This window comes from Dromiciops gliroides, chromosome 3 (assembly GCF_019393635.1).
Source record: "Dromiciops gliroides isolate mDroGli1 chromosome 3, mDroGli1.pri, whole genome shotgun sequence".
NCBI lineage: Eukaryota > Metazoa > Chordata > Mammalia > Microbiotheria > Microbiotheriidae > Dromiciops > Dromiciops gliroides.
In genome coordinates, this window is record NC_057863.1 from 579,893,978 (window position 1) to 579,919,834 (window position 25,857).

General features: G+C 47.5%; 1 protein-coding gene across 3 annotated transcripts in view; it reads right to left on the reverse strand.

The window, feature by feature from the left end:
• Positions 1-613: 613 nt before the first annotated feature.
• Positions 614-25,857, reverse strand: part of INPPL1 (inositol polyphosphate phosphatase like 1) — a 37,544-nt gene continuing 12,300 nt past the window's right edge. For all 3 annotated transcript variants that reach the window (XM_043997921.1, XM_043997920.1, XM_043997922.1), the window contains exons 11-29: positions 25,067-25,173; positions 23,155-23,257; positions 22,457-22,653; positions 18,046-18,163; positions 16,342-16,438; positions 16,042-16,180; positions 15,081-15,180; positions 14,713-14,801; positions 12,861-12,942; positions 12,643-12,732; positions 8,884-8,997; positions 8,676-8,764; positions 5,948-6,035; positions 5,555-5,710; positions 5,311-5,389; positions 5,065-5,208; positions 2,970-3,630; positions 1,586-1,719; positions 614-1,422 (exon numbers count right to left, since the gene is read on the reverse strand). In XM_043997921.1, the coding sequence (XP_043853856.1) occupies positions 1,332-1,422; positions 1,586-1,719; positions 2,970-3,630; positions 5,065-5,208; positions 5,311-5,389; positions 5,555-5,710; positions 5,948-6,035; positions 8,676-8,764; positions 8,884-8,997; positions 12,643-12,732; positions 12,861-12,942; positions 14,713-14,801; positions 15,081-15,180; positions 16,042-16,180; positions 16,342-16,438; positions 18,046-18,163; positions 22,457-22,653; positions 23,155-23,257; positions 25,067-25,173 (2,678 nt within the window). In that variant the 3' untranslated portion in view covers positions 614-1,331. The remainder of the gene's footprint in view (positions 1,423-1,585; positions 1,720-2,969; positions 3,631-5,064; positions 5,209-5,310; positions 5,390-5,554; positions 5,711-5,947; positions 6,036-8,675; positions 8,765-8,883; positions 8,998-12,642; positions 12,733-12,860; positions 12,943-14,712; positions 14,802-15,080; positions 15,181-16,041; positions 16,181-16,341; positions 16,439-18,045; positions 18,164-22,456; positions 22,654-23,154; positions 23,258-25,066; positions 25,174-25,857) is intronic.

Here is a 25,857-nt window from a genome sequence, read left to right on the forward strand (position 1 = left end):
AATGTATTATTATTTTTTTTTTTGGAGGAGGAATTAGAATGGGAAAAGGCAAATTTCTGACCCAAGGGAAATGCCCCCAGACTTGGAGATGCCCCAAAGGGGTGCGGTCTGGACAGGCAGTGAGTCCCATGTCATTGGGAACAGAAGGTGCAGGAGATTGGTGAGAGGGCACAGTTGGGCGCTGAGGTTCCCCTCCTCATCTGCCCAGAGAGGGGTTCCCATGGGAGCCGTCTGTCCTCCCCCTTTTCTGAGTTCTTAAGCTGCCAGTCTTCCAAGACCTCCTCTCTTACTCTTTGCCCCCTCTTCATTGTGTCCCTGTCCCCTATTCAGACTCCTAGGCCTAGAAAAAAGAATTTTAGAGCTTGCTGGAAGTTTAGAAACCATGCTCTCATTCTGCAGGAGGAGAAACTGAGGCTTTTGGTGGGTATCACAGATGAAGTGAGTGGGCTGCAGGAGATAAGCAAACAGGTCCTTTATTGCAGAGGGAGTTAGGACTGGGACTGAAAACATAGCCTAACTCCACTCCCTCATAAAATAACATTAAAGTGTCCACACACACCCCTTCCTTCCTCCCTCCCTCCCTTCCTCCCTCCCTCCTTCCCTCCCTTCCCCACCCAGACAATTAAATTAACACAGAACCCTCCTTACTCCTCCCCCTCCCCCATGGCAGTGGGGACCCCAGCCCAGCCAAATGGGAGGAAGGGGACTGCTCCTTCATTTCCGGATGGGATGCCAGTCTGGGCAGGGACCTGACTGAATGCTCCCTGTGGCTCGGGGGTCCCTGAGATGAGGAGGGGAAAAGTGTGAAATGTAACAAGGACCCCCTTGTACTGGTGCCCTTTCTCCGCTAGAGACACCAAGGCCTGAGCAGAAATCAGTCCCCCTCCAGCAGCCCCAATGAGGGGGGAAGGATTTGGGGGACCTAGGACCAAGGCCATCTGTCCCTAGTGTGAGCAAAAGAGCCTCTTAAATTAGGCAACCAACCTCAAACCCCAATGGGGAGGGGGGTGAGCCAATACAGAAGTAGAGGGACGCTGATTGGCCAACAAGGATGGGGCAAGAAGCACTCCAGGGGAATTCTCCTCTCCCGAGGCTGGAGTCTCCCCAATAAATAGGCAGAGGGAGACACTAGTAACTATGGCCGCTATGCTCAGCACTGGGTAAGGCAGAATGGGCAAGCTCCTTCATGATGGGGATTTGGAGGGACAGTCCTTCCAAATTGGGGGGGGGGGGGCGGGTGAGAGGGGTCACATTGAATGGTTGAGGCCTCCCAGTCTGGAAGAGGACCTTCCCAGCCAGAGCTCTTCAAGCTGGAGCAGAATCAAAGAAGGTCACTTGCTGTGCTGCAGTGAGTCCAGCAGGAGGCGTTTGTGAGCTGGGTCCTGGACTCCAGCCTCCTCCAAGTCTTCTTCAGTGATGTCACTGTAGGAACCAGGACTCAGTCATTGGGCTGCCTCGATGACACTGCCCCACCAACTCCCTCCCCCACAGGCTCCTCCCTGGCCCCAGGACTTTTGTTGCCCATGCAACCCCCAACCCCTCCCCCCAAAGTTTCCAGCTCTGGGCCCCACCCCACCCCATTCACCTGAGAAACTCTAGGTCATCCCATCCATTGTGTACCAGCCCCTCCTCATAGCGCTCCATGCCAAGGGCTCGAAGCCAGGCCCCCATGCTTCCCTCGCCCAGGCTGCCTGCTCGGGCGCCCTGCGGGCACTGAGCCTGTGGGCACACAGCAAGCAATCTCAGGGCCCTGGCCTGCCCACATCCCCCTCCCCATCCCTGACTCCCCCCCACACTCACTCTCATTTAGACAGATACACAGAAGGGGCAGCAGTAAGGTGGGGGATGGAACGAGACAGAGACAGAGGCAACATCAGAGCAGAACCACTCCTGATCAACAACTCAATTCAAGCATCATTCATTAAGCACCTACTATGTGCAGAGCTCCAAGTTTACTTGGGGGAAACAATATATATATATATATATTTTGGGTTTTTTGTGCAGGGCAATTGGGGTTAAGTGACTTGCCCAGGGTCACACAGCTAGTAAGTAGTAAGTGTCTGAGCCCATATTTGAACTCAGGTCCTCAGGGCAGCTAGGTGGAGCAGTGGATAGAGCACTGGCCCTGGATTCAGGAGGACCTGAGTTCAAATCCGGCCTCAGACACTTAACAATTACTAGCTGTGTGACCCTGGGCAAGTCACTTAACCCCAATTGCCTCACCAAAAAAAATTAAATAAATAAATTGCAATGATTTTTTAAAAAAACCACATATGAACTCAGGTCCTCCTGAATCCAGGGCCGGTGCTCTATCCATTGCCACCTAGCTGCCCGAAACAAAAAATTTTAAAAGCCAGTCCTTGCCCCAGGACGTAGATTATGGGGAAATTGAATGTTTACAAGTAACTCTAATACAAGGGAATTTGAGAACTCAACAGAGGGAGATGAAAGATGGGGGATGGGGAAGTTTGCATTCCTCCTGGCTTGGGGTAGCAGTAAAAATTTCAAGGAGGAAGCTGCTCCTTAAAAGAACAGACAAACTTCAAAGGGCCCAGAGGAGAAGAGAGGGCATTTCAGGTATGAAGGATGGCATGGACAAAGGCACAGAGGTGGTGCGGAACAAGATGAAGTCAGGGAGTAACAAGTAGTCCAGTTTGGGTGGAAAATGGCATTGCATTGAACACAATCATGGGAAATAAGACTGGAGCCAGTCTGTGGAGGGCCTTGAATGCTAGAGATTTATCTTGTAGGCAGGAGGCAGTTATAGAAGGTTTTCTGAGACAACAGAAGACCTGAAAGCTGATGCGATTTGGGTAGCAGAGACATATGCCACAAATAATGTGGCTAGCCAGGAACCCCCAGAGCCAATAAAGATGAACATACATACACCCTTCCCCCCTGCCCCAGACCCATAATTATACACACACACACACACACACACACACACACACACACACACACACACACACCTCCTCAGCCAGGTCTTCCTGGATGCTCTCTCTGATTCGAGGGGGGGGAAAGCCGAGGGGACGGCCATAGTCTGGGGGAAGACCCCGGGGAGGCAGATCTAGGGGGCTCCCAATCAGGCCCCCTCTGGCCGGTCCAGCAGCATAATCAGCCTCACTCAGCGTCTTAGCCATCTGCAGCACGGAGCACGATCGGTCATCCCCACTGCTCACCTCCCCTAGGAAGGCACTGGCTGGTGAGGAGCTTGGAGGCAGTGGGGGCCGGGGGTGGGTCTTAGGATTCGGTGGGCCCCGCATCTCAACCCCTCCCCGGCCCCGGCCCCCAGGGCCCACCACAGGCAGATCCAGGCTTGCTGAGTCAGGCAGTGGTGGTGGAGGGAAGTCAGGTGGGGGCAAGGTGCCACCCTCTTCATCTGAAGAGCTTCCCTCTCCTGTTCGAGGGGGCCGTCGTCGGCCTGGTTGCAGGGGGGGTACAGTGATGGCCACCTTGTTCTTTGTAGCCGAAGCGGTGGGAACCTTGACGGGAGGGCTGGGGGCAGGGAGGTCCAGGGGCAACAGCTGGTGTGGGACCCCTTCCAGGACATAGTAGGCTGGGTTATTGAAGCTATTCTTCATTGGGGGTGCTGTCACCCCCTCTGGTTCTGGAGCCCCTTCTGGCTTTGACCTGGGGATGGAAGAAATGGCTCAGTAGAGACTCCAGGTTTTGAGGGTGGATGAAGGCAGCAGCATGGTAGAGGGGAGAAAGTGCTGACCTGGAAGTTAGGAGCCCTGGATTCTAGCGCCCATCCAACTGACGCTGATTCAGGGTATGACTTTGCTTAGCTCTCAGCACAGGGCCTGGCACATAGTAGGTACTTAATGTGTACCACTAAATTGAACTGAATTGAAGAAGTCCCTTCACTTCTCTTTCTTCTGTGTAAAATAAGGGAGCTGTGCTGAATGGTCTCGGCAGTTTGCTCCAACTAGGATTCTATTCTAAGACAACCCACAGCTGTAGAGGAAGTTGCATGGGGAGAGGCCCTTAACTCCAAGTGAAACCTGAGCCAAATTCATGTAGGGGACAGTAGAAGCCAAAGGGAATGGAAACATGAGCCCTTTAATTATGGTAAGTAAGAGACTGCTGAGGAAAGCAGCCTGAAGACTTTTGTGGCCTTTCCAAGAAGGCATCTGACTCCAAAAAAGATTCCCAGTGAGTTATTTCTACTCGAGTTAGGAAAAGAACCAGGATTAGATTAAGCAGTGATTGATAACAATTAAGAGAAGAGAGAAACGGCTCACCTAGGGACTTGCATATAGACCAAGTCCATGCATATATAAAGAGCAAGATTTATGTCACTAAACTATGCCTCCTATTTCAATTGAATTAGCACTAACATGAAGAATATCCACACCTGGCTATTCTGGTACAGAATTCTATTTTTATGTTAAAAGGAAAATAACAATTCATATTTTTGGAGCCTCTTAAGCTTTATAAGTAGCACTACGAAGCAGGCAGGTAGTACAAATATCTGTCCCATTTAATTGGGGTGAAGGGGCCCAAGGTCACATAGTTAGTTAGTAAATGTCAGAGCTGAAGTATGAACTTGGCTCTCCTGACTCCAACTCCAGGCATCATCCACTCCACACACTGTCTCCACTGCATCTTTAACCACAACCAGGGGAATCCTGCTTCTTTAAACCACAAAGGCCCATTCATAGTTGAGGCACCACCATCCACCCGGTGGAAATGTAGGAAATTAAAAAAAAAAAACATCAGCCTCTGGGAGGTTATCCCAACAAACTCCAAGCTACAGAATGACAGCAAACAAAACTGGGGGAGAGGGCAATAGGCGAGAGGCGGATGGGAATGGGAAGAACAGCTGGAAGAGATGGATTATAAGACTGAAAGCTGGGACTTGGAGATCATTTCATTCAACCCTTTCATTTATAGGGGAGGAAACTAGGAGGTCCAGTGAGGAGAAGCAAAGTTAGCCAGTCCCAGGACTTTGACTCCAAACCCAACATTTTTTTTTGGCCATATTCTGTGATGCCTCAAATGGGGAGAATCTTCACAGGGGGAGGGAGCAGAATCCTCACCTGGGAAAGGGGGGGTCCTCACCTGGGAGCAGGGGGCGGATCCTCACGAGGAGCTCCACGAGGTGGGGCTGGTGGCCTTCCTGTTGGAGGTGGCTTCTCAGGCTCATCAAACAGCTTGGACAGAGGGCAGGAGGCCTCAGCAGGCCCTGGCTTTCGGCTCCAAGACCTGGAAGGCAGGGGGAGATCCAGGGCCAGGGAATGAGAGGAGGGCTGGCCACGAAACCTTTCAGTGGACCCCTCTCCATCTTTCAAGCTCCCTGCCCCTCACCTATAGTCCTGGCTGCCTCGGGACACAGATGGTGGTTTTCCCTTTGCTCCTGCTTCATCCTTGTCGACGCTGATCCACTCTAGGGCGCAACAGCAAGCGCTCAAGAGTGTGGTTCCCACCCTCCCCAGACCAGGACCCCAACAGCCTCACTGCCACCGAGGGTCTGCCTCCGACTCCCGAATCCCAGGACTAAGGTCTGTCTGCAGCCAGAGCCTCTTAGCCCCCTCCCTGGCCGTGCCCTCACCGTAAAGCCGCTCCCGGGTGCCTAGTCGTTCAGCCGGCACCCGAACCTTCATGGAGCCTCGGATGTTCCCCGTCTCTTCGCCACGGTGGGAAAGGAAAGTCAAAAACTGTTGAGCTGTGCTGCCAATCATGGACTTGAGTGCTATCACACACTCGCCTAGGAGTTGGACAAAAAGGTTTAGACATTCTCTCCCCCTTTCCCAACCCCATTCTCAGACTTCCCCAGTCCAAGATCTGTCCTAGAAACCACAGCCTCCTCCTCCTTCCCCCGACGACCCCTGTAACCCAGCAACCTGTGCCCAGAGAAGCCAATCTTCTGCCAGAGGGCTCTCCTCACCCCTTAGCCATCCCCTCCTCTCTGCTCCCCACCACACCATGCCCCCTGCCCCCTCACCATAGGATTCATATCCATCCAGGGACTTAACAGTCAGCAGCAGGTGCTGGTCCTGCAAGTATTCAATCTCGGACAGGATCGGCTTCAGCTGGGGGAGAGGTGGCAGGAGATACAGACACGCTATGGACAGTGCCTCCTCCCCGACTCCTGCCCCTGAATCAGTCACACACCAATAGCTACCTAACAATCTCTCTCATGTGCATTGAAACTGAACAGACCTACAGAGGTGCTCACATGTCCAAAAGGAAAAGGGAAGGAAAGAAATATTTGTTAAGTGCCTACTATGTGCCACGTTCCTGTGCTAAGTACTTGACAAATATCTTCTCATGTGACCCTCACAATAACCCTGGGAAGTAGATGCTAATAATAGCATCCCATTTTATAGTTGAGGAAACTGAGGCAATGGTTAAATGACTTGCCTAAAGTATCTGAGGGCACATTTGAACTCAGCTCTTCCTGGCTCAAAGCCCATTACACTCTAGCCACTGCATTGTCTACCCGACTCCAGATAAACCTATGGTCACAAAGGCTCCTACCCTAACATCAATACATTCTCCAAAAGAGACCTCTTAGCCTTTCGCTCTGGGACATAATCATTTTTTTGGTGAGGCAATTGGGGTTAAGCGACTTGCCCAGGGTCACACAGCTAGTAAGTGTCAAGTGTCTGAGGCCAGATTTGAACTCAGGTCCTCCTGACTCCAGAGCTGGTGCTTTATCCACTGTGCCATCTAGCTGCCCCTCTGAGACATAATCATAACTATCAGACAGTGAGTGCAGCTCAGTCTCTCACCTGTGTTCTCTCCCGCAGTCTTCAAAACTTCCCAATGCAGTAGGACCATTGAAAACAAACTGACTCTCTGCTCTATATCACCACCCTTCAAGTATAACCTAAATATGGTTATAATGTTCCCCCCAAGTCTCCTCCTCTCCAAGCCAAACATTCTTATTTTCTCCCACCAATCCTTGAATGAAGACTCCAGTCCCCCCACCACCCTGATTACCCTCTTTTGACCGCCAGTTCTCCTTAATGTCCTCCTTAAAACCACAGTGCACCAGATGTGACCTGGCTGTCCACACTTCAACAACAGCAAGAGCCTGATGTCAGTCTGCCTGCCTCAAGTCTCTCCCCACTCCATTTTTCCATTTCCAGCCACTAAAGTGAATTTCTTAAAATGCAGTTCTGGGGGCAGCTAGGTAGCGCAGTGGATAGAGCACTGGCCCTGGAATCAGGAGTACCTGAGTTCAAATCTGGCTTCAGACACTTAGCACTTACTAGCTGTGTGACCTTGGGCAAGTCACTTAACCCCAATTGCCTCACTAAAAAAAAAAAAATGCAGTTCTGACCATGTCACCTCCTACTCAATTAACTCCAGGAGCTTCCTATCACCTCTAGGATCAAATATAAAAATGTTCTGTTTGGCATTCAAAGTCCTTCATAACCTGGTCTCCTACCTTTTCAGTCTTCTGCCTCTTAAGTCCCAACAACAATCCCATCTTGTATAGGAAGCCTTTTCCAATTCCTCTTAATCAGTGCTTTCCCTTTCTTTCTTTCTTTCTTTTTTTTTTGGTGAGGCAATTGGGGTTAAGTGACTTGACCAGGGTCACACAGCTAGTAAGTATTGCATGTCTGAGGCTGGATTTGAACTCAGGTCCTCCTGACTCCAGGGCTGGTGCTCTATCCACTGCACCACCTAGCTACCCCAGTGCTTTCCCTTTCTTAATGATTTCCTATTTCTCCTCTATATACCTTATTTGTACCTATTTGTTTGCTTGTTGTCTCCCCAATGAGATTGTGAGCTCCTTGAGGGCAGGATCTGTCTTTTGCCTCTTTCTATAACCTTGACACTTTATCACAGTACCTGGCAACCAAGTAGGCATTTTATGTTTATTAACTTATTGGGACAGAGTAGAACAGAACTGTCGTGTGAGCTGGAAGGGACCTTGGAGGCCATCAAACTCAATTCCCTTATTTTACAGATGGGAAAACCGAAACACTGAAAAGTTAAGAGATTTACGCAGCTAGTAAATGCCACTCCCTTGTTCTGAGCACTCTCCCTCTATTAATGAAGCCTAGGATGGATTTGGCTATTGTAGCTGCCAATTCACACTGCTGGCTCATATTGGACTGGAAGGGTTTGCCAGATTTCTTTCACCCTGCACAGTTGATTTTTTGAACCCAACTACAAGTTTTACATTTATGCCCTATGACATTTCATCTTATTCAGGCACTACAACTAGTATGAAAACATCCAGGCAATGAGAATTTTGTCAGGAAACCAAAGTCAAGTTCTTCAGTCTATATTTTAAACAAATTAAAATGCTTTCTTCCTCTTTTTTGAAAATTAAGGCTACATTTACCTGTCTTCAATAATATGGTACCTTTTTCCTTTACTATTTTTATTATCCTCACCCCCTAAACTCAATGACACAATACTCCCAAATAAATATACAGGGACACAATACAATGAGGAAAACCTGAGTTCAGATCCATCCTAAAACACTTACTAGCTATGTGTTTTAGGCAAGTCACTTAGTCTCTGTCTCAGTTTCCTCGTCTGTAAAGGGTTGTCATGAGGACCTAATGGGATGATATTTGTCAAGCGCCTTGCAAACCTTAAAGCATCGGATAAATGCTAGCTATTATCAGGCACACCCAGACCCATTCCCTTCTCCTTCCTCAGTTCCCAGTCCCTCTTCCCTCCCTGGCCTCTCCAACCAGGAACCTCACCGTGGGCAGCTGTCTTGAGGACCACTGAACCTTGAGGAAGTTGATGTTGTCACTGCTCTGAGCATCATTCTCAAAACTCTTTTTGTATTCTGGAGAGGGGAGAGGAGTGTCTTCCTCAATGCACAGCCATCATCTCCTGCCCATATTCCACCCAAGCCAGAGTCACAGCACTGCCCCTTCCCATAATCCCTCTTTTCCCAGAGCTGACCTTCTAGGCAAGTAGAGTAAAATTCAATGAAGAATTTGGTGCGGCTGGCAGTTTTGACTATGGCTTCCACACTCTCAAATTCGATGTAAGCCTGGTCCGATGGCTTGGAGAGACCTAAACCAGATGGAAGAGGGGTAAGGGGAAAGGGCAGGTGGGAAGAGGCAAGACCTAACATCAGAGCTCCGGTCTCAGAGCTAGAAGAGTCCTCAGAGGGAATCTCATCCAACTAGTGCCTGAACTGGAATTGTCTCTGAAGCTTCCTGGACAAGCAATCCAACCTTCCCTTGATGACCTCCAGTGATGAGGAACTCATTACCTCCAGAGGTACTCCATTTCACTCTTGGTTCTGTTAGGAACTTTCTCATTACAATGGGCCCAAACCATCCACTCAGTGTTCTTAGTTCTCTCTAGGACCATGTAGAACAAATCCCTAATCCCTCTTCTTTCTTTTCAAAAAAAAAATGTTTCATCATTACTTCTTTTTTTAAACCATTGCTTTCATTTCCCAATCCCCCAATTTCACAGAGACCTCCTTTGTAACAAATATAGTTATACGACACAAAATGGCACATTGACTATATCTGATTGGACATGCCCTATTCAGTCCCTGTAGTCCACCACCTCTCTAGCAAGAGAAGGCATGGGTTTCATCATCAGTCCTTGGGAGTCATGACTGATGATCCCTCTTACTCCTAAAAGATTTTGTTTATTCTCTCCAGAAACCATCCCTCAGACCCAATCCAAAAAGAAAGAGTCCCTTGCTCTTTGCTGATCCCAATACATCCCTGGGCCCTAGGGTGAACATCTGTCCAGTTCTCCTGTTCTGTGTAAGAAGCTAAATTCATTTCCCTCAAAGAAATTATATGACTTGTCTATAGTCACACAGCTAATAATAAAAATAAAAGCAATCGCAGCTTGTTTTCATAGTGCTTACTTCACAACATACTTCAAAAGATGCCAGATGTAATAATAATTATTATTATAGCTAAAAATATAGCACCTACTGTGTGCCAGGTAGGGAGCTAGGTGGTGCAGTAGATAGAGCACTGGGCCTGGAGTCAGGAAGACCTGTGTTCAAATCTAACCTCAGATACTAGCTGTGCAATCCTGAGCAATCTCTTAACCATGTTTGCCTCAATACCCTCACCTGGAAAATGAGCTGGGGAAGGAAATGGCAAATCACTCCGGTGTCTCTCAATGGGGTCACAAAGAGTCAGAAATGACTGCAAACAACCGAACGACAACAAAAATGTGCCAGGCACTGTGATAAGCACTTGACCTTCCACAACCACCCTGAGAAGGAGATACAATTATGATCTCTATTTAACAGTTGAAGAAACCAAGGCTGACAGAGTGGTTAAGTAACCTGCCCAGGGTCACGCAGCTAGTGTCTGAGGCTGGATTTGAACTCAGGTCTTCCTGGCTTCAGCACTCTATCCACTGTGCCCTGTAATTGCCTAAAAGTATCATTCCTCTCATTCTGCAGATAAGGAAACAGGGACTCATAAGAGAAATCCATGCTCCATTAAGCTATCAAATTGATCTCTCTAAAGTGCAGGTCTGCCCATGTCACCTCCCTCTGCAATAAACTCCAGTGGCTCTTAATCAGCTTCAGGATCAAATATAAAATCCTCTGGCTCTTACAACCCTTCATAAGCTGGCTCCTTCTCCTACCTTGCCAGACGTCTTCCACTTTACTCCCACGCAGGTACTCTGCGATCCAGTGACACGGTGCCTCCCACCAGACACTGCATCCCTGGCCTCCACGCCTTTTCATTGGAGGGCTCTCCCTCTCTTCCAGGCCTGGCTTGCTCTCCCTCCCCATCTCTGCCTCCTGCAAATGCCTGCTAAAACCCCACCCCTTGCGGGACATCCTTCCCCATCCCCCTTGGTTCTAGTGCCTTCCTCTGGTGATTATTTCCTAGTCTCCCATCTAGGGTTTATTTGTGTGTTGGTGTTCACATGTCATCTCCCCCCTTAGAGGGTGAGCTCTCTATTCTATCTCCAGTGCATAGCACAGGGCCTGGCTCATAGGAGGTGCTTAATCAGTGTTGCTCTCCGACAAAAATGACTTGCCTAGGGTCACACATCTAGAAAGTCGAACCCAGGGCTACTTATTCCAACTCTTGTACTCTTTGAATTTGAAGAAATTCATTTCTTTACAAGAAAACACAGGTGAGAAGAGGTGGGGGAAAGAATAGACACAGTCTCATACCAGCACCAGGACAAGGGCAAGAAATCCATGGAAGGAAAACATCAAGAACTTAAGAGTCAGGAATAAGGGACATTCTACCCTAAGTTCCTACAGGGAAAAAAACCTAGAACTTGAGGCCACAGAAACATACAACCTAGGCTTTAAGAGTCCTAGGAGAGCGCAGCTAGGAGGCACAGTGGATAGAGCACCAGCCCTGGATTCAGGAGGACCTGAGTTCAAATCCGGCCTCAGACACTTGACACTTACTAGCTGTGTGACCCGGGGCAAGTCACTTAACCCCCATTGCCCCACCCAAAAAAAAAAAAAAAAGAGTCCTAGGTAAAAAATCTGGAATCTGGAGCTGAGGACAAAGGGAAACCTAGAATATGAACTCTGAGGGAAAGAATAAAGAACATGGGACCAAGGAAAGGAAAAGTCAAAATTACTCTGACAACCACATGATGTACAGCTATTTAAAACTGGCCTAGTACTTTACAGACGTTGTCTTATTTAAGCCTCACAACAACCCTGTGAGGGAAATTACTTTTTTTTTTAATCATAAAAGTACTTTATTATTCTCCAGTTACATGTAAAGATAGTTTTCAACATTTGTTTTCATAAGATTTTTAGTTCCAAATTTTTCTCCCTCCCTCCCTCCCTTCCCTCCCCTCTCCTCAAGACAAAAAGCAATCTGATACATAGGTTATACATGTACAAACACATTAAACATATTTCTGCATTAGTCATGTTGTGAAAGAATCAGAACAAAAGGGAAAATCAAAAAAGGAAAAAAAAACAACCAAAAAGAAGAAACAGTATGGTTCAATCTGCATTCAGAATCCAGTTCTTTTTCTGGACATGGAGAACATTTTGAGGGAAATTACTTTTTAATTTTTTAATTGTTTTTTAGTGAGGCAATTGGGGTTAAGTGACTTGCCCAGGGTCACACAGCTAGTAAGTATTAAGTGCCTGAGGCTGGATTTCAACTCAGGTACTCCTGACTCCAGGGCCAGTGCTCTATCCACTGTGCCACCTAGCTGCCCCGGGAAATTACTTCTTAAAGGAATTAATTTAGAACCACTAGAACCTGGAGCCTGGGAAAGGAAAAAACCAAGAAGGCAAATCCTTGAGATAAATGTCTAGAACCCAAGACAGGAAAGTAGAACTAGAATGTAATTCCCTTGGAGAAAAACCTAGAAACTGAGATCAGAGAATAACTGAAATAACTCAAAAACTGATATTTTAAAAGTAGAGAAGCTACAATTTAAATCCCTGGAAGGAGAGTCTAGGACCCAAGGGTAACAAGTAGTTCTGGGATGAGGACCTGGCACATCCTTTCCCCCTCTAAAAACCCATCCCCTAAATGGTCCAATAAAGCAGAACCAAAAATAATGGGGGCCAGAGCAAGAGAAGACCTGGAACTGAAGTCTCAAAAGAAGAGAAACTAGAACGTGCACCCTAAAAAAGAGAATAGAATCTAAGAGAAGATATCAGGGAAGAGGCCAAGGATTCCCGTGAATCCCCAAGGTATACACCCACACCCACACACAGTCATTCACTCTCACCTTTCTTGGAAACAAACTGGGAGGTAACCCCCACTTCAAAGGCTCCAAACACCGGGGAGTGGTCACTAGTGACAATGTCATCTGTACAGCCTGTGTGGATGAACAAGCAGCGAGAGGACTGAGGAGACAAAAGCCTTGTCACCTTCTCCTACTACTCCCCAAGGCTAGCATGCACTGCTCCCCACCAGTCACCTCCATCAGGGAACCCCAGCTCTTACCGTAAGAATTGCAATTGATATGAGTCTCAGGATACGATTTCCAGAGGATGCGGTCACACCAAGAAGGCACATTGGTCCGGACCTGCAGATGAAATGAAGATTAGAAAGGGGGTGCCATGGGGGCAGCTGGATGGCGCAGTGGATAAAGCACCAGCCCTGGATTCAGGAGGACCTGAGTTCAAATCCGGTCTCAGACACTTGACACTTACTAGCTGTGCAACCCTGGGCAAGTCACTTAACCCCCATTGCCCCACAAAAAACAACAACAACAACAACAACAAAAACCAAAAAAACAGAAAGAGGGTGCCTGGGGAAGGGGGTGAGCATCAGGAGCTGACACAGGGGAAGAAAGAAGGCGTCCAGGTAGAGGAATGGCCCTCCCATTTGACTGATGGCAAGAACTGCATGAGTGTCATTATTCAACTGTACAGAGAACTGACTGACTGCTTTGTCCAGGTATATGGAGAACAGGGGTAGTCCATCAGTCAATCAGTCATCAAATATTTATTAAGCCCTTTCTATGTCCCAAGCACTGTGCTCTCTATCCACTACTCGGCACTGCCTCTAATTAAATAGAAAGTAACACAGAATGTAGAAATGCCTTAGAACAGAGAAGACTGGAACAGGGGGTCAGAGCATAGCACATCAGCAAAGGAAAGGGGCCTCAGAGATTATCCTGTCTCAAAATCACAGTCTGTTAAAGCTGACAAGGAGTTAAGAGGTCATATGGTCCAAACCCCTCATTTTAGAGATAAGGGAAAGGAACTTGCCCATGATCACACAGTGAGTCACTGACAGTTGGAATATGAACCCTCCTAGTGTTCTTGTTGCCAATCCCACGCCAGCCAGGCCAGAGTCGAGCAAGGGGAAGCATACTTGGTGGGTCACCCTGGGAAGCAAGGTAGCCAACTCCACATGGAGGGAAGCCCAGAACTCTGGCTCAAGAATGGGGTGGGGTTGGTTTGGTTTTTTTTTTAGCCACCTAAGCTTGGACTGAACAGTGTGATCCAACCAAAAAAGGTCTTTGACAAGATTTCCTGGCCCCAGGCTCAATATTTCCGTAACTCCCTCTAAATTACTATTCTGGATAATTTCATTCTATCCCTCATTGCTAGTAAACTCTTGCTAAAACTAGCCCTTACTTGAAGTGACTAAGGGCAGTGGTGCATAGCTATGCCACAGGGAAGGAGCTGGGGCCAGTGGGAGTAAATTAACAGGACTAAGCCCCAGCAGCCCAGGGGAAGGAGGGAAGGTTAATGGGTGGAGGGGACTTAATTCCCTTGCTAATGTTCTGAAGATCTCAGATCATCAATGAGGTGACAATCCCCAAGACAGTATCTGAGAAGTTGGATTCGGTCCCAGGCTGAAGGTGGCAACTAGTTCTGTCACAATTCATCCCCTGGGGGGTTCTTATAACACGAACAATTCCTCATATGTGTCCAGTGGGTCCTTTTATACCTACATACTCAATGCATTATGAGACTGGCCGAGCAGGGGGTGTTTGCACCATATGAGAGATGGAAAAACTGGGGCCCAGAAAAGTTAAATGGCCTCTTTCTAAGAAGGGTCTCCAGGCTCCGGTATCAAGGAGGTGGTAAAGGCTTTTCAAGTACCAAGAAGGATAGACTAAGGACCAGCCTCAGGGAAATTTCTATGGTCCTTTTTAGCTCTGAGAGTCTTGGGGCAACCAATTCCAAATACCAAGTGCTTTAAGATGATAAGCCTCTAAGTTGCAAAATTCTAAGATTCTAAGTTCAATTACTTCAGATTTTATTATTCTATGGCTTCCTCAAGATCACAGAGAAAAATCAGTCATTGCCCTATGCCCCCACCTCGATTTCTCCCTACTCACCCCAGTTGGTTTCTGTTTGTGCCAGGCATAGGTGTCACGGGAACCACGCTCATAGCGGTATGTTGGGGGGAAAGAGATCTCTTCTTCACCTGGCATGGAGGACAGGGGGTCAGGGATCCCAAAACAAACCCTCAAGGAATTGGAGCTCAAAAGACCCCCCCCACCAAAATAGAAACAGAAAAACCCTATCTCAGGAGATCTCCTTAACCCTAACCCCAGGGTCTTTTTGTTTTGACTACCCCTCATTAAATCAGTCTCTCTTCTTTGTCTCTCCTCTTGTCCCAGTTTACCTCGGCTTGTATACATGCACACCTGCTCACGCGTGTGAGCGCATACACACACACAAACACACACACACATACACTCACTGAATCTCAGGAAGACCTTATGCTTCTCACGCTCCAGGTTGAGCTGGTCCACCCTAAGAAGGGGCTCAAACTCCTTTCGGCTGATGTAATTGAGAATTTCCTGGGGCAAAGGGGAGGAGAGAGAGATAAGAGTCAGGTGGGAATTTCTCCCGTCTATGTTCCCTCTCTCAAGAAGTAACCCCATTTGAACATACCCCAGACCTTCCTATCTTTGTTCAATTTACCCCAACCCCAATACTAAGCTGTTCACATCCATTTTCCTCTCTATTCTAAGTCCTAAGGTCACACCCAGCTCCAACATTCTCTGATCTAAGTATCAACAAACATTTATGAAATTCATACTATAGGCCAACCACTGTGCTAAGTGCTGATGATACAAAGAAATGCAAAAGCATCCCTTCTGGGGATTCTGGGAGATGGTGTGTAAATAACTGTGCGTGTACAAGTTATATACAATGTTGATGGAAGCTGATCTCAGAGGGAAGGCACTAGCAGGGAGGAGGACTGGGAAAGGTATCCTGTACAAGGAAGGATTTGAGCTAAGCCTTGAAGGAAGCCACGAGGTAGAGGTGAGGTACCTCTCAGCTCTGACATCCTGTTTAAGGTCCCTTCTAGTTTTAGCATTCCATGTTCTAGGGTTCTAAAGTCTCTCCGGCTCTAACACTCTCTATTCTAAAGTTCCTTCCAGCTCTGCCATTCTATTCTCCAAGGTCTCTCCCAGTTCTGCCACTCTTTGTTTTCAAGCTTCTTCACAGCTATGTCATTCGACACTCTTCCAGCTCTATCTAGCAATCTATCCCCCACCTCCCTCCAATATCATCTATAGATCTCTCAATCTTCTGCTCTGGTCATTCACATCCACCTATTCCACATTCATTAAAAGTAGGTACTTTTTATAAACACGCAGTGCACATAATTAAACGGATCATCCATCCCTGCCTATATCCATCTCCCCACAAACCTGAATATCCATGTCCAGTCGGTAGTTGAGGTCCCCAAACCAGAAGAGATGGGTGAAGCGTAGAGACATGTCAAATGCACTGAGCTGTCGGTCGCCCAGCGACAGCAGCCGAAGGATATCCAAGTAATTCTGATTCCTCCTGTGGGAGGGGGAGGAATGGGAAAAGGGGGTCATCTGGAGTGGCTAGAGACCCTCTAGAAGACAGGAGTGTCCAAGAGTTCACTCGGAGACAAACAACAGACAATCCAGGAGAAGACATGGATCTCTGACAGAGTTCTGTGTCCATCCCAAGTTGCTTACCGAGCAGTTTTCTCATTGCCAGAAGTGAGGTGACAATTGACAAAGCCAAAGGAGGTGCCATTGAACATGAAAGAGACACCAACTGCCCCCTTGTTACCTGTAGGAGAAAACGGAGGAGCCAGGATGAAGATGTGGCAAGGTCATATTACAACAAGGAAAACCACATTTTGCAAAAAGCCCACTTTGCATTCCCTGATCCCACCCTCCCCACCCCTTCCCACGCAAGAAGGAAATGAGATGAACCTGCTGACTGTACCAGACAACAGAGAAAATACAAATGGAATTTCCAAGTTGGAAAAGACCTTAGAGATAACTTTGTCTAACCCATTTCTTTCATAAAAGAAGATTAAATTAGAGAAGCTCTCTCAACTTGGCCAGCCAGATGAATCATCGTGCATATGCTCACAAGTAGGAAAGTTAAAAAATGTGCCTAGGGGCAGCTAGGTGGCACAGTGGATAGAGCACAGGCCCTGGAGTCAGGAGGACCTGGGTTCAAATCTGGCCTCAGACACTTAATGTTTACTGGCTGTGTGACCCTAGGCAAGTCACTTAACCCTCATTGCCCTACAAAAAAAAAAAAGAAAAAAAAAAGACTAGTGGAAGGTTAGAAAAAAGAAAAAAGGCTGGATTTGAAGTCAGAGATCCCCGGGTTCAAATTCTCACCCTGCTATTTGTAAGTTTGGTCAAGTCATTCACCCTCTCTAGACCTCAGTTTCCTCTTCCATGAAATGAGGGGGTTACCCTACTCAGTGGTCCTTAACCTAGGAGTCTGATCCTGAATATGGAAAAAATGACATTTATTTTCAATAATCTCTAACTGAAATATAGAATTTCCTTCTGTTGTGAATTTAAAAACAAAAACATTCTGAGCATGGGTTCACAGGCTTCATCAGATTGGAAAAGAGGATGACACAAAAAAAGTTAAGAGATCCCAGAACAGATGATCTTGAGGTCCCTTCAAGCTTTAATCCTATGGTTCTCTGACCTAGAACCTGAGAGCTAAAGAACCTTAAGAGATTGTCCTCTCTCCATCCCTTTGTTATACAGAAGAGGAATCTGAAGCCCAGAGAGGGGCAATGAAACATCTGAAGTCACACAGCAAATACTGCCCCTGCCAATGACAAGAAGCTAGGTACAATGATACCTAGTCCAGGGTTCTGTCTGCTATACTTGCCTAGCAACAGGAAAAAACCAAGCCAGGCTCCCTCCTCACCCCTGCTGGATCATTCCAGTAAATCCAAGAATACGGAAGGGCACAGGTATCCTATGCAAGGGTGAGATATGCCCACCTTTTTCTCAATCACTAGCTTCTGATATTCAAGTCTAGTTCTGGTCCCCTTCCCTGCCCCAAGTCACTTTTGACTCCTGGGCACTGCTGGGACAGGAGAAAGAAGGCAGACAAAAGCAGAGTTTACTAGGCTGGGCCCCACTGGGGAGGGGCAGGGAGGCCTGGGGTGGGTTGGAATGGATGAGGTTAGAGACCCAAGGGCACAGCCTCGCTAGGGTGGTCCTGTTCATAGAGGCCTTAGGGGAGTTCTCAGCACTTTGTTTTAGAACCCAAAGGGCCCTCCCTCCTTTCCCATATAAAGAAGCTGAATCCCAAAGATCACCCACCCAACAAGTATGGAGCAGAGCCAGGGTACCAGCCCAGGTCCTAAATCTAAACTCTGAGGTTTTGTCCCTAATCTCTGCCCAGTCCCTTACCCAGGGTGTTGGCGATGCCCGTCTTCACACTGGATGTACTGACATGGCTAATGCGGTTCTCATGTTCTGGCTTCACAAGCACAGCCACCTTGATGTTCCACAGAGACTGCATGGCGATCTGGGGACACAGAAGAGAGGCATGAGTCCCTAGGCCGCCTTGAACCTGGGGTCTCCTTCATCCTTCCCTTTCTTAAGGAGGTAAAGTCTGGGAGAGCCCAGGGTCAGTGTCCCACAAGCTCATGGGAGGTAGCTTAACAACTTCAACTTCTTTACCATGTAATAGGCTGAGGGCAAAAGGATGAAAAATGGGGTGGGGCAGCTAGGTGGCGCAGTGGATAAAGCACCGGTCCTGGATTCAGGAAGACCTGAGTTCAAATCCGGCCTCAGAAACTTGTCACTTACTAGCTGTGTGACCCTGGGCAAGTCACTTAACCCTCATTGCCCAACAACAACAAAAAAAATGGGACAACATTCCCCTATGACCTTACCCCCAGCCCTCCTGTGCATCTTCATTTTAAAAGGTAGCTAGGGATGGACATAGCTGCTCACCAAGTCCAATCATCTGCCTGACTCCCCTGTGCCAATTCTTCCCCAATGTTCTTCAGCCACCCCTAATCTCCTCACCTGCCTTATCTCCCTTACCCTATAATACATATCCATGTCAGGATCATTCTCCTCTTGGTTTACACTCTGTTCCCTGCTGACCTGGATGAAACTCCCCCATCCCTGAAGCCTCAGTTTGAGTCCCAGCTCTGGAAACTTCCTGCCCTAATGCCTGACTCTCGGGTCACATAATACAGCAGTTGAGAGTCAAGGGCACACTTGGGAAGGGCTTTGGAGCAAAGGACATCGAATGGCAAAAGCTGAAAGGAGATTTGGAACATGAAACATCAGAACTAGAAGGGATCCTAGAACACAGAATGTCAGTGCTGGGGACTTAAGGAAAGGACCTTAAGGGATAAAATGTCAGAGCTGGGCTGGAGTGGTTGGAACTTTAGAACACAGGCTCTTAGAATTGGAGGTAACCTTAGAGGATAGAACATACAAACTCAGAGCTGGAAGGATCTTAGAAACCATTGAAGTCCAAGTCCTCTTGTTACAGAGGAGGAAACTGAGGCCCAGGGAAGAGTAAGAGAGAACCCCAGGTTTCCTGATTCCCAGCCCAGGACACTTCTCAAAACCTATGGGTCTGAACTTACATGATTCTTCTTCCTCATGGGCTGAGCTTTGGTTCCTCCTCCCTGTGTTTGGCATGAAGGGTCAGACTCTAGACCCGAGGAATTGGCCTGCTTTTCCTCACTGACCCAGACTCCCCAGATGATGGACTCTGCTCGCCAAGCCAGGGCTACATGGTGAGGTGGGAATCCCAAAGCCTGGCTATCACAGACCCAGCTCTTCCGTGTGCTGTGAGACCCTGGGAAGTTCTTTCCCCTTTTGGAACTTAACTTCATTCTCAGTCAAAGCCAGAGGACTTAGACTTGATGATCTTTTAGCTGCAATATTCAATGGTCCTATGGATCTCACCTGTAGCGCTCTTTGAGCTACACTTCAAAATGATAATAATAATAGCTGATATTTATATAGTGCTTAATGGTTTGCAAAGTACCTTAAATCTTCTGATCCTTACAACAATGCTATTTGTCTCCATTTTACAAGTAAAGAAACTGAGGCCAAGAGAGGTTAAGTGACTTGTCCAGGGTCACCAATTACTAAGTACCAACCACAGCCACCTCCAATGAGCCTTCTTGGAACCTTTGTGAGTTCACTGAGACCCACTTAGCACATACTCTCCATCTTAATTGAAGAAAGAAGACTGGGGGACAGAAGGGATTCTGGGGCAGCTATATGGTATAATGGACAGAGCATTGGACCTGGAGTCAGGAAAACCCAAGTTCAAATCCTGCCTTAGACTCTTAGATGCTGTGTGATAGAGGGCAAGCCCATTATCCTGACTCAGTTTCTTCATCTATAAAATGGAGTTAATAAATAAAAGTACCTACCTCCCAAGGTTGTTCTGAGGATCCATTGAAATAATAATTGTAAAGTGCTTAGCACAGGGGCTGGCATAGTAGGTGCTTAACAAATACTTCTTTCCTTCCTTCTTTCTTTCCTTCCTTTATGCCTCCTGCGAGAGGTTGCCCACAAAATTGAAGGGACAAGAACTTTGGATAGGTCTAATTCTTTTTTTCTTTCTTTCTTTCTTTCTTTCTTTCTTTCTTTCTTTCTTTCTTTCTTTCTTTCTTTCTTTCAGGGCAATGGGGGTTAAGTGACTTGCCCAGGGTCACCCAGCTAGTAAGTGTCAAGTGTCTGAGGCCGGATTTGAACTCAGGCCCTCCTGAATCCAGGGCCGGTGCTTTATCCACTGTGCTACCTAGCTGCCCCCTGATAGGTCTAATTCTAATCAAAAGGACTGGTCTTGGGGGCAGCTAGGTGGCGCAGTGGATAAAGCACCGGCCCTGGATTCAGGAGGACCTGAGTTCAAATCCGGCCTCAGACACTTGACACTTACTAGCTGGGTGACCCTGGGCAAGTCACTTAACCCCCAGAGCCCTGAAAGAAAGAAAGAAAGAAAGAAAGAAAGAAAGAAAGAAAGAAAGAAAGAAAGAAAGAAAGAAAGAAAGAAGAAAGAAAGAAGAAAGAAAGGAAGAAAGAAAGAAAGAAAGAAAGAAAGGAAGAAAAAGAAAGTATCCCTCAGTTTCTGAGATGCTGGGAGACCAGCATAGCCAATAGAGCCAGATGCTTCAGGGAGGTAAAGATAAAAACTGAGAGTGGGACCTTCTCTAGGCTTTGGTCTCTACCTCTATAAATTGAAAAGGTTATTGAAAGGATCTCTTTCCCGGGGCAGCTAGGTGGCGCAGTGAATAAAGCACCGGCCCTGGATTCAGGAGGACCTGAGTTCAAATCCAGCCTCAGACACTTGATGATTACTAGCTGCGTGACCCTGGGCAAGTCACATAACCCTCATTGCCCAGCCCCCCCAGAAAAAAATTTAAAAAAAAAAAGTATCCTCCCAACAACCCTGTGGGGGTGGAGAGTCTGGTTATTTTCATTTTAAAGATAAGAGGTTTAGTGATTTGCCCAAAGATAAACAGTAAGGGCCTGAGACAGGATTCAAACCAGCACTTCTTAAAACTTTCAACTGTCCCTTGCTATTTTACATTAGACCAGAGAATCTTATCAAGTATCCCATCTAACCTCCTGCCAGTCAGCACTAGCAGGAAGTCATTCAGCTTTTCCTGGGATTCCTTTTCCCTGGCATTTTTTCTATGGATATGAATACTTCAAGTGATGGGAAGCTCATTCTCCAACAAGGCAGCACCACTGAATTAATTGCAGACTAGCTCTGTGTCCAAAAGTTCTGCCACTAACTAGCTATGTGACTTTGGGCAAATTGTTTCCCTAATGTGGGTCTTGAGATTGCTCTTTATCTGTAAAATGAGAGAACTGGACTAGGTCTGAGGTTCTCTAGAGTTCTAAACCATATGATTAAGCTGAAAAAATATAATCCCTCCTCCCCAAGCTGGCCTGTTTCCTCCCCACTTCCCATTCTCTTCTCCAAGTTAAATGATCCCAGTTTCTTCAACTGCGTGATCTCCAGAACCCTCCCCATCCTGCTCACTCTGCTCTGAATGAACTCCAGTCTGCCAACATCCTCCCTAAACAGTGGCTGCAGAATGGAAGACAAAACACTTGCAATGGGAGCTGAGGGCATTAGGGCTGTCCCCTGCCCTGCTCTGGACACCAGTGTCCAGAGCTATTCATTTAGCAGAGTCACTGTCACTTTCTCTGTCTTCTCAGCAAAATCCCTTAGAAGCTCCAAGGCTAGGCCAGGTTCAGCTTTCTGGTGCTTGTAGTAGAGAGGGGGAGCCATGAGGTTGTCCCCTACCCCTCGTTCTTCAGGGGCTCTGGGGGAGGCTGAGTCAAGGGGAAGATCTAGGAGCCTCAGACTCCAGCAAGTAGCCAAGTCTGCTAAATTAGCTCTCCAAGGGCAGGAACTGTGGCTTCTCTCAGTTCTGTATCTCTACCAACACCAAGCATTGTGCTCCATACCTTAAGCACTGGCTGAATTGAAAAGAGCCTTTGGGAAAAAAACAACAATGAAAAGAGCCTTTGGGCCCATAGAAGAAAGAAAAGAGCTAGACTGAGACAAAGGGCCCCAAGGGACTTAAAAATAGTAGAAAAGGGGCAGCTAGGTGGCACAGTGGCTAGAGCACCAGCCCTGGAGTCAGGAGTACCTGAGTTCAAATCCGGCCTCAGTCACTTAACACTTACTAGCTGTGTGACCCTGGGCAAGTCACTTAACCCCAATTGCCTCACCAAAAAAAAAAGAAATAGTAGAAAAGGCCTAATCCTTCCATGCTGCCCTAGCTCAGGGAGGGAACCTTGCTCTGAACCCCTCTCACTTCCTCACCGGGCGGTAGTCCAGGTCAGTAAGATCCTTGAGGCCACCTCGAAGGAGGTCCAGCCACTCCCGATCGCCCACTGAGTTCTCCTGGGTCCCAAACACGTAGATGTCATGGGGGATGGTCACAGTGACTTCATCCAGAGTTTTCCCCAGACCTTTCGAGGTGAACCACGAGGTTATGTTTTTGGGTGGTGGCACGCTGCCTAGGATAGGGCAGGGGACAGGGTATCAGAGGAGTGTGACCAGACTCAAATAACAACAGCAATGCAACTCCAACAATAGCAACCCCAACCAACATCACACTTGGAGGCTTACAGATCACTTTTCTTACAACTCTGTGATGTCAGTAGTAAAATCTTAATTATCTCTGGTTTATGGATGAGAACACTGGAGGCTAAATGTCTGGTGAGGGTCCCATAGCTAGTACCTGTAGCTTCCGTGACAGAGTCAAGATTCAAACCCAGGTCTCTCCTGATTCAACTCTACCAATCTTTCCATTATGCCATGCCAGCCTTCATTCTGAGGATCCCAGGCCTTCCCAACTCTGTCCCCCAGCATCCGGGCCACCCTTACCCCTAGTCTCCCGGCTTAGTTCTACCTGCATCACCCCCAGGGCTCCACATAGCTCCTAGCCCTCCCTCCTCCCCTGTCCATTGAGAATCTTGCTATAGCATGCCCTCTGCAAGTCAGCAAGGAAGACAGACCCATATTCCAAGTGCCAATGAAGATGGAGATCATATCTGGCTCATCCTGGTTGGAGTGTTTATTCTTCATCAGTTGCAGTAGCTGGCAGAATGCCTCCCGCTTCTGAGGAAGAAAAAGAGGGAAAGGTGAGCCAGGGAGAGCCTGCTGACCTTCACACTTAACTACTGGACAAAATGGTACTATCTCCCCAGCCTCCTTTGGTTCTGGTCTTACACAGGAGCTCACCCCACAATCCCACCCATCTACCTAAAGGCCCATCTGTCTCTTACATATACAGCAAGGAATGTAAGAGCTACACAGGGAACTGACATCCTCCACCTTGAGATCAGGGCCCACCAAGGCTACTCTTGCTGGATAAGTGACCTGCCAGACCCCGAACCCTATCTGCTCCTCACTACTTCAAGGGACAGGGTGATGTTGTGGTAAGATCCCCAGGTTTGGGAGTCAAAAGGCAGGCTGCAATATGGACCCTAGAACTTACTAGCTGAGGGACTCAGGGGTAATTCCTTCCCCCCCGGTAAGCTTGTTTCCTTATATACAAAAAAATAAGGGGGCAGCTAGGTGGCGCAGTGGATAGAGCACCAGCCCTGGAGTCAGGAGTACCTGAGTTCAAATCTGGCCTCAGACACTTAACACTTACTAGCTGTGTGACCCTGGGCAAGTCACTTAACCCCAATTGCCTCACTAAAAAAAAAAATAAATAAAATAAGGACAATAATAGTTAAACTCCAATCCTCCAAGTATCAGGTGAAAGAACTAGGAGATGTTTAGCTGGAAAAAAAAGAAGGCCAAAGGGAGCACGTGTGTTCATGTCTCCCTGTAGGCTTGATCTGTCTGGCCCAGAGGGGCAGAACAAGGGGCAGTGGGCAGAAGCTTCAAAGGGGTAGAGATTAGCTCTACCCAAGGAAGAACTGCCCAAAAGTTGAATGAATGGCCTGCCTATGGAAGTCATGAGTTTTTTCTCATTGAATAAACACTCAGGAGTGACCTTAGAATCCTAAGATTTTATAAAAAAATAGAGAGATGCTGTTTAGGAAGAGTTGAGATTAAATGCAGTCCATTAAAATGAAGGTCCTCCTCAATTCTGGGGGTCTGTGAAAGTGATTTTTAAATTTTATGTAATAGAAAGAAGGGTAGGGAGGAAACAAGCATTCATTAAGTACCTACCAAGCGCCAAGTGCTGGGTTAGGCACCATACAAATATTGTTCCCTTTGATCCTCATAACAAACCTAGTAGTTAGGTGCTTTATTAGCCTCATTTTACAGTTGAGGGAGCTGAGGAAGACAGGGGTGATGTGACTTGCCCCCATGGTCACGCAAATATTAAGTGTCTGAGGCTGGATTTGAACCCAGGTCTTCCTGACTTCAGGGCCAGCACTCTATTCACTGCACTACCAACGACTTCATAAGAGCAGAAAGGTTTGTTGCCTGAAGGTTGGCCAGCAAGGGATGGATATATATTTTTTTTAATCATAGCAACTTATGAATCCTGTCTGTTTCTTCCTGCCTTGGCTAACTTCCCTGGACTTGACCTCTTGTCTGCTTAAACCTATGGGTCCTACCTGATCCTTTTAGTCTAAGAAATGAGTATAATACATTGAAGAAAAAGTCTGAAGACTTGAGCTCACTTCCCCCCTGTGTCCTAGTCTCCTCCTCTATAAAATTAGGGGATTAAACTAAATGATCTTTAGGGTCTCAAGTGATTTCGTAGCTTTTTCTTTTTTTTTTTTTCTCCAGCTGACACCAAAATAAGACCAGCCATGCTGGGTCACAAGCCCTGGCCCCACACGATCCAACCTTTCTTGGTCCCATCACCACTTTCCTCCCTGTTACACATTCTCGACAGGCTGCACCTTCTCCCTAGTTTCCCCACCCCCCTACTCCCCCACCCTCCAATCCCCAATATCTTACCCTGGCACTGACAAAGATGAAGTCTTTCCGCTGGGTCCTCTCTTTCTCCTTCTCAAACACAATGCCCAACTTATTCTGGACCCTCTGGGACTTGATCAGTTGTCGAACTAAGTGTGGGGAGGGGACCCCAGGAGAAAAGGCCAAGTCACACGCACATACCCAGAGACTACTGTGCCCTGTCTGCCAGGCACAACAACCTCTACTGTCTACCCCCCCTCCCAGACCCACTCCCAAGCACTTGCCCCAGTCTGTGTCATCTCCTCGTAGGCTTACTGTTGGACATGGGAGAACATGGTCCCACTCTGTGACTATTCTGTGTTCCTTGCCCCAGTCTCACCCCCAGGGTCACGAAGAGCATGAGAAAGGGGATACTCCAACCTCATGTCACCCACAGGTTCACTTCGCTGCAGGCATAGTGTGAATAACATTCTCTTCCTTGATAATCTCATTCTGTACTCTGGCTGCAACTCCCACCCTAGGGAGATACCTCCCAATGCTTAACCTCTCACCTTGACCTCTGTGCCTCAGACCATAGGCTAGGCCAAGAGTTGACAAACTACACCCTGAGGACCTGTACAAAAACAGTCAGCAAGCTAGATCTGGCCCTCAGGCCATAGTTAGCTGACCCCTGGGCTAAGCTGTCCCTCGGATTCACTGTATCCAAAATGGAACTGAAAATCATGTTCATGGGGCAGCTAGGTGGCGCCGTGGATAAAGCATCAGCCCTGGATTCAGAAGGACCTGAGTACAAATCCAGCCTCAGACACTAGCTATATGACCCTGGGCAAGTC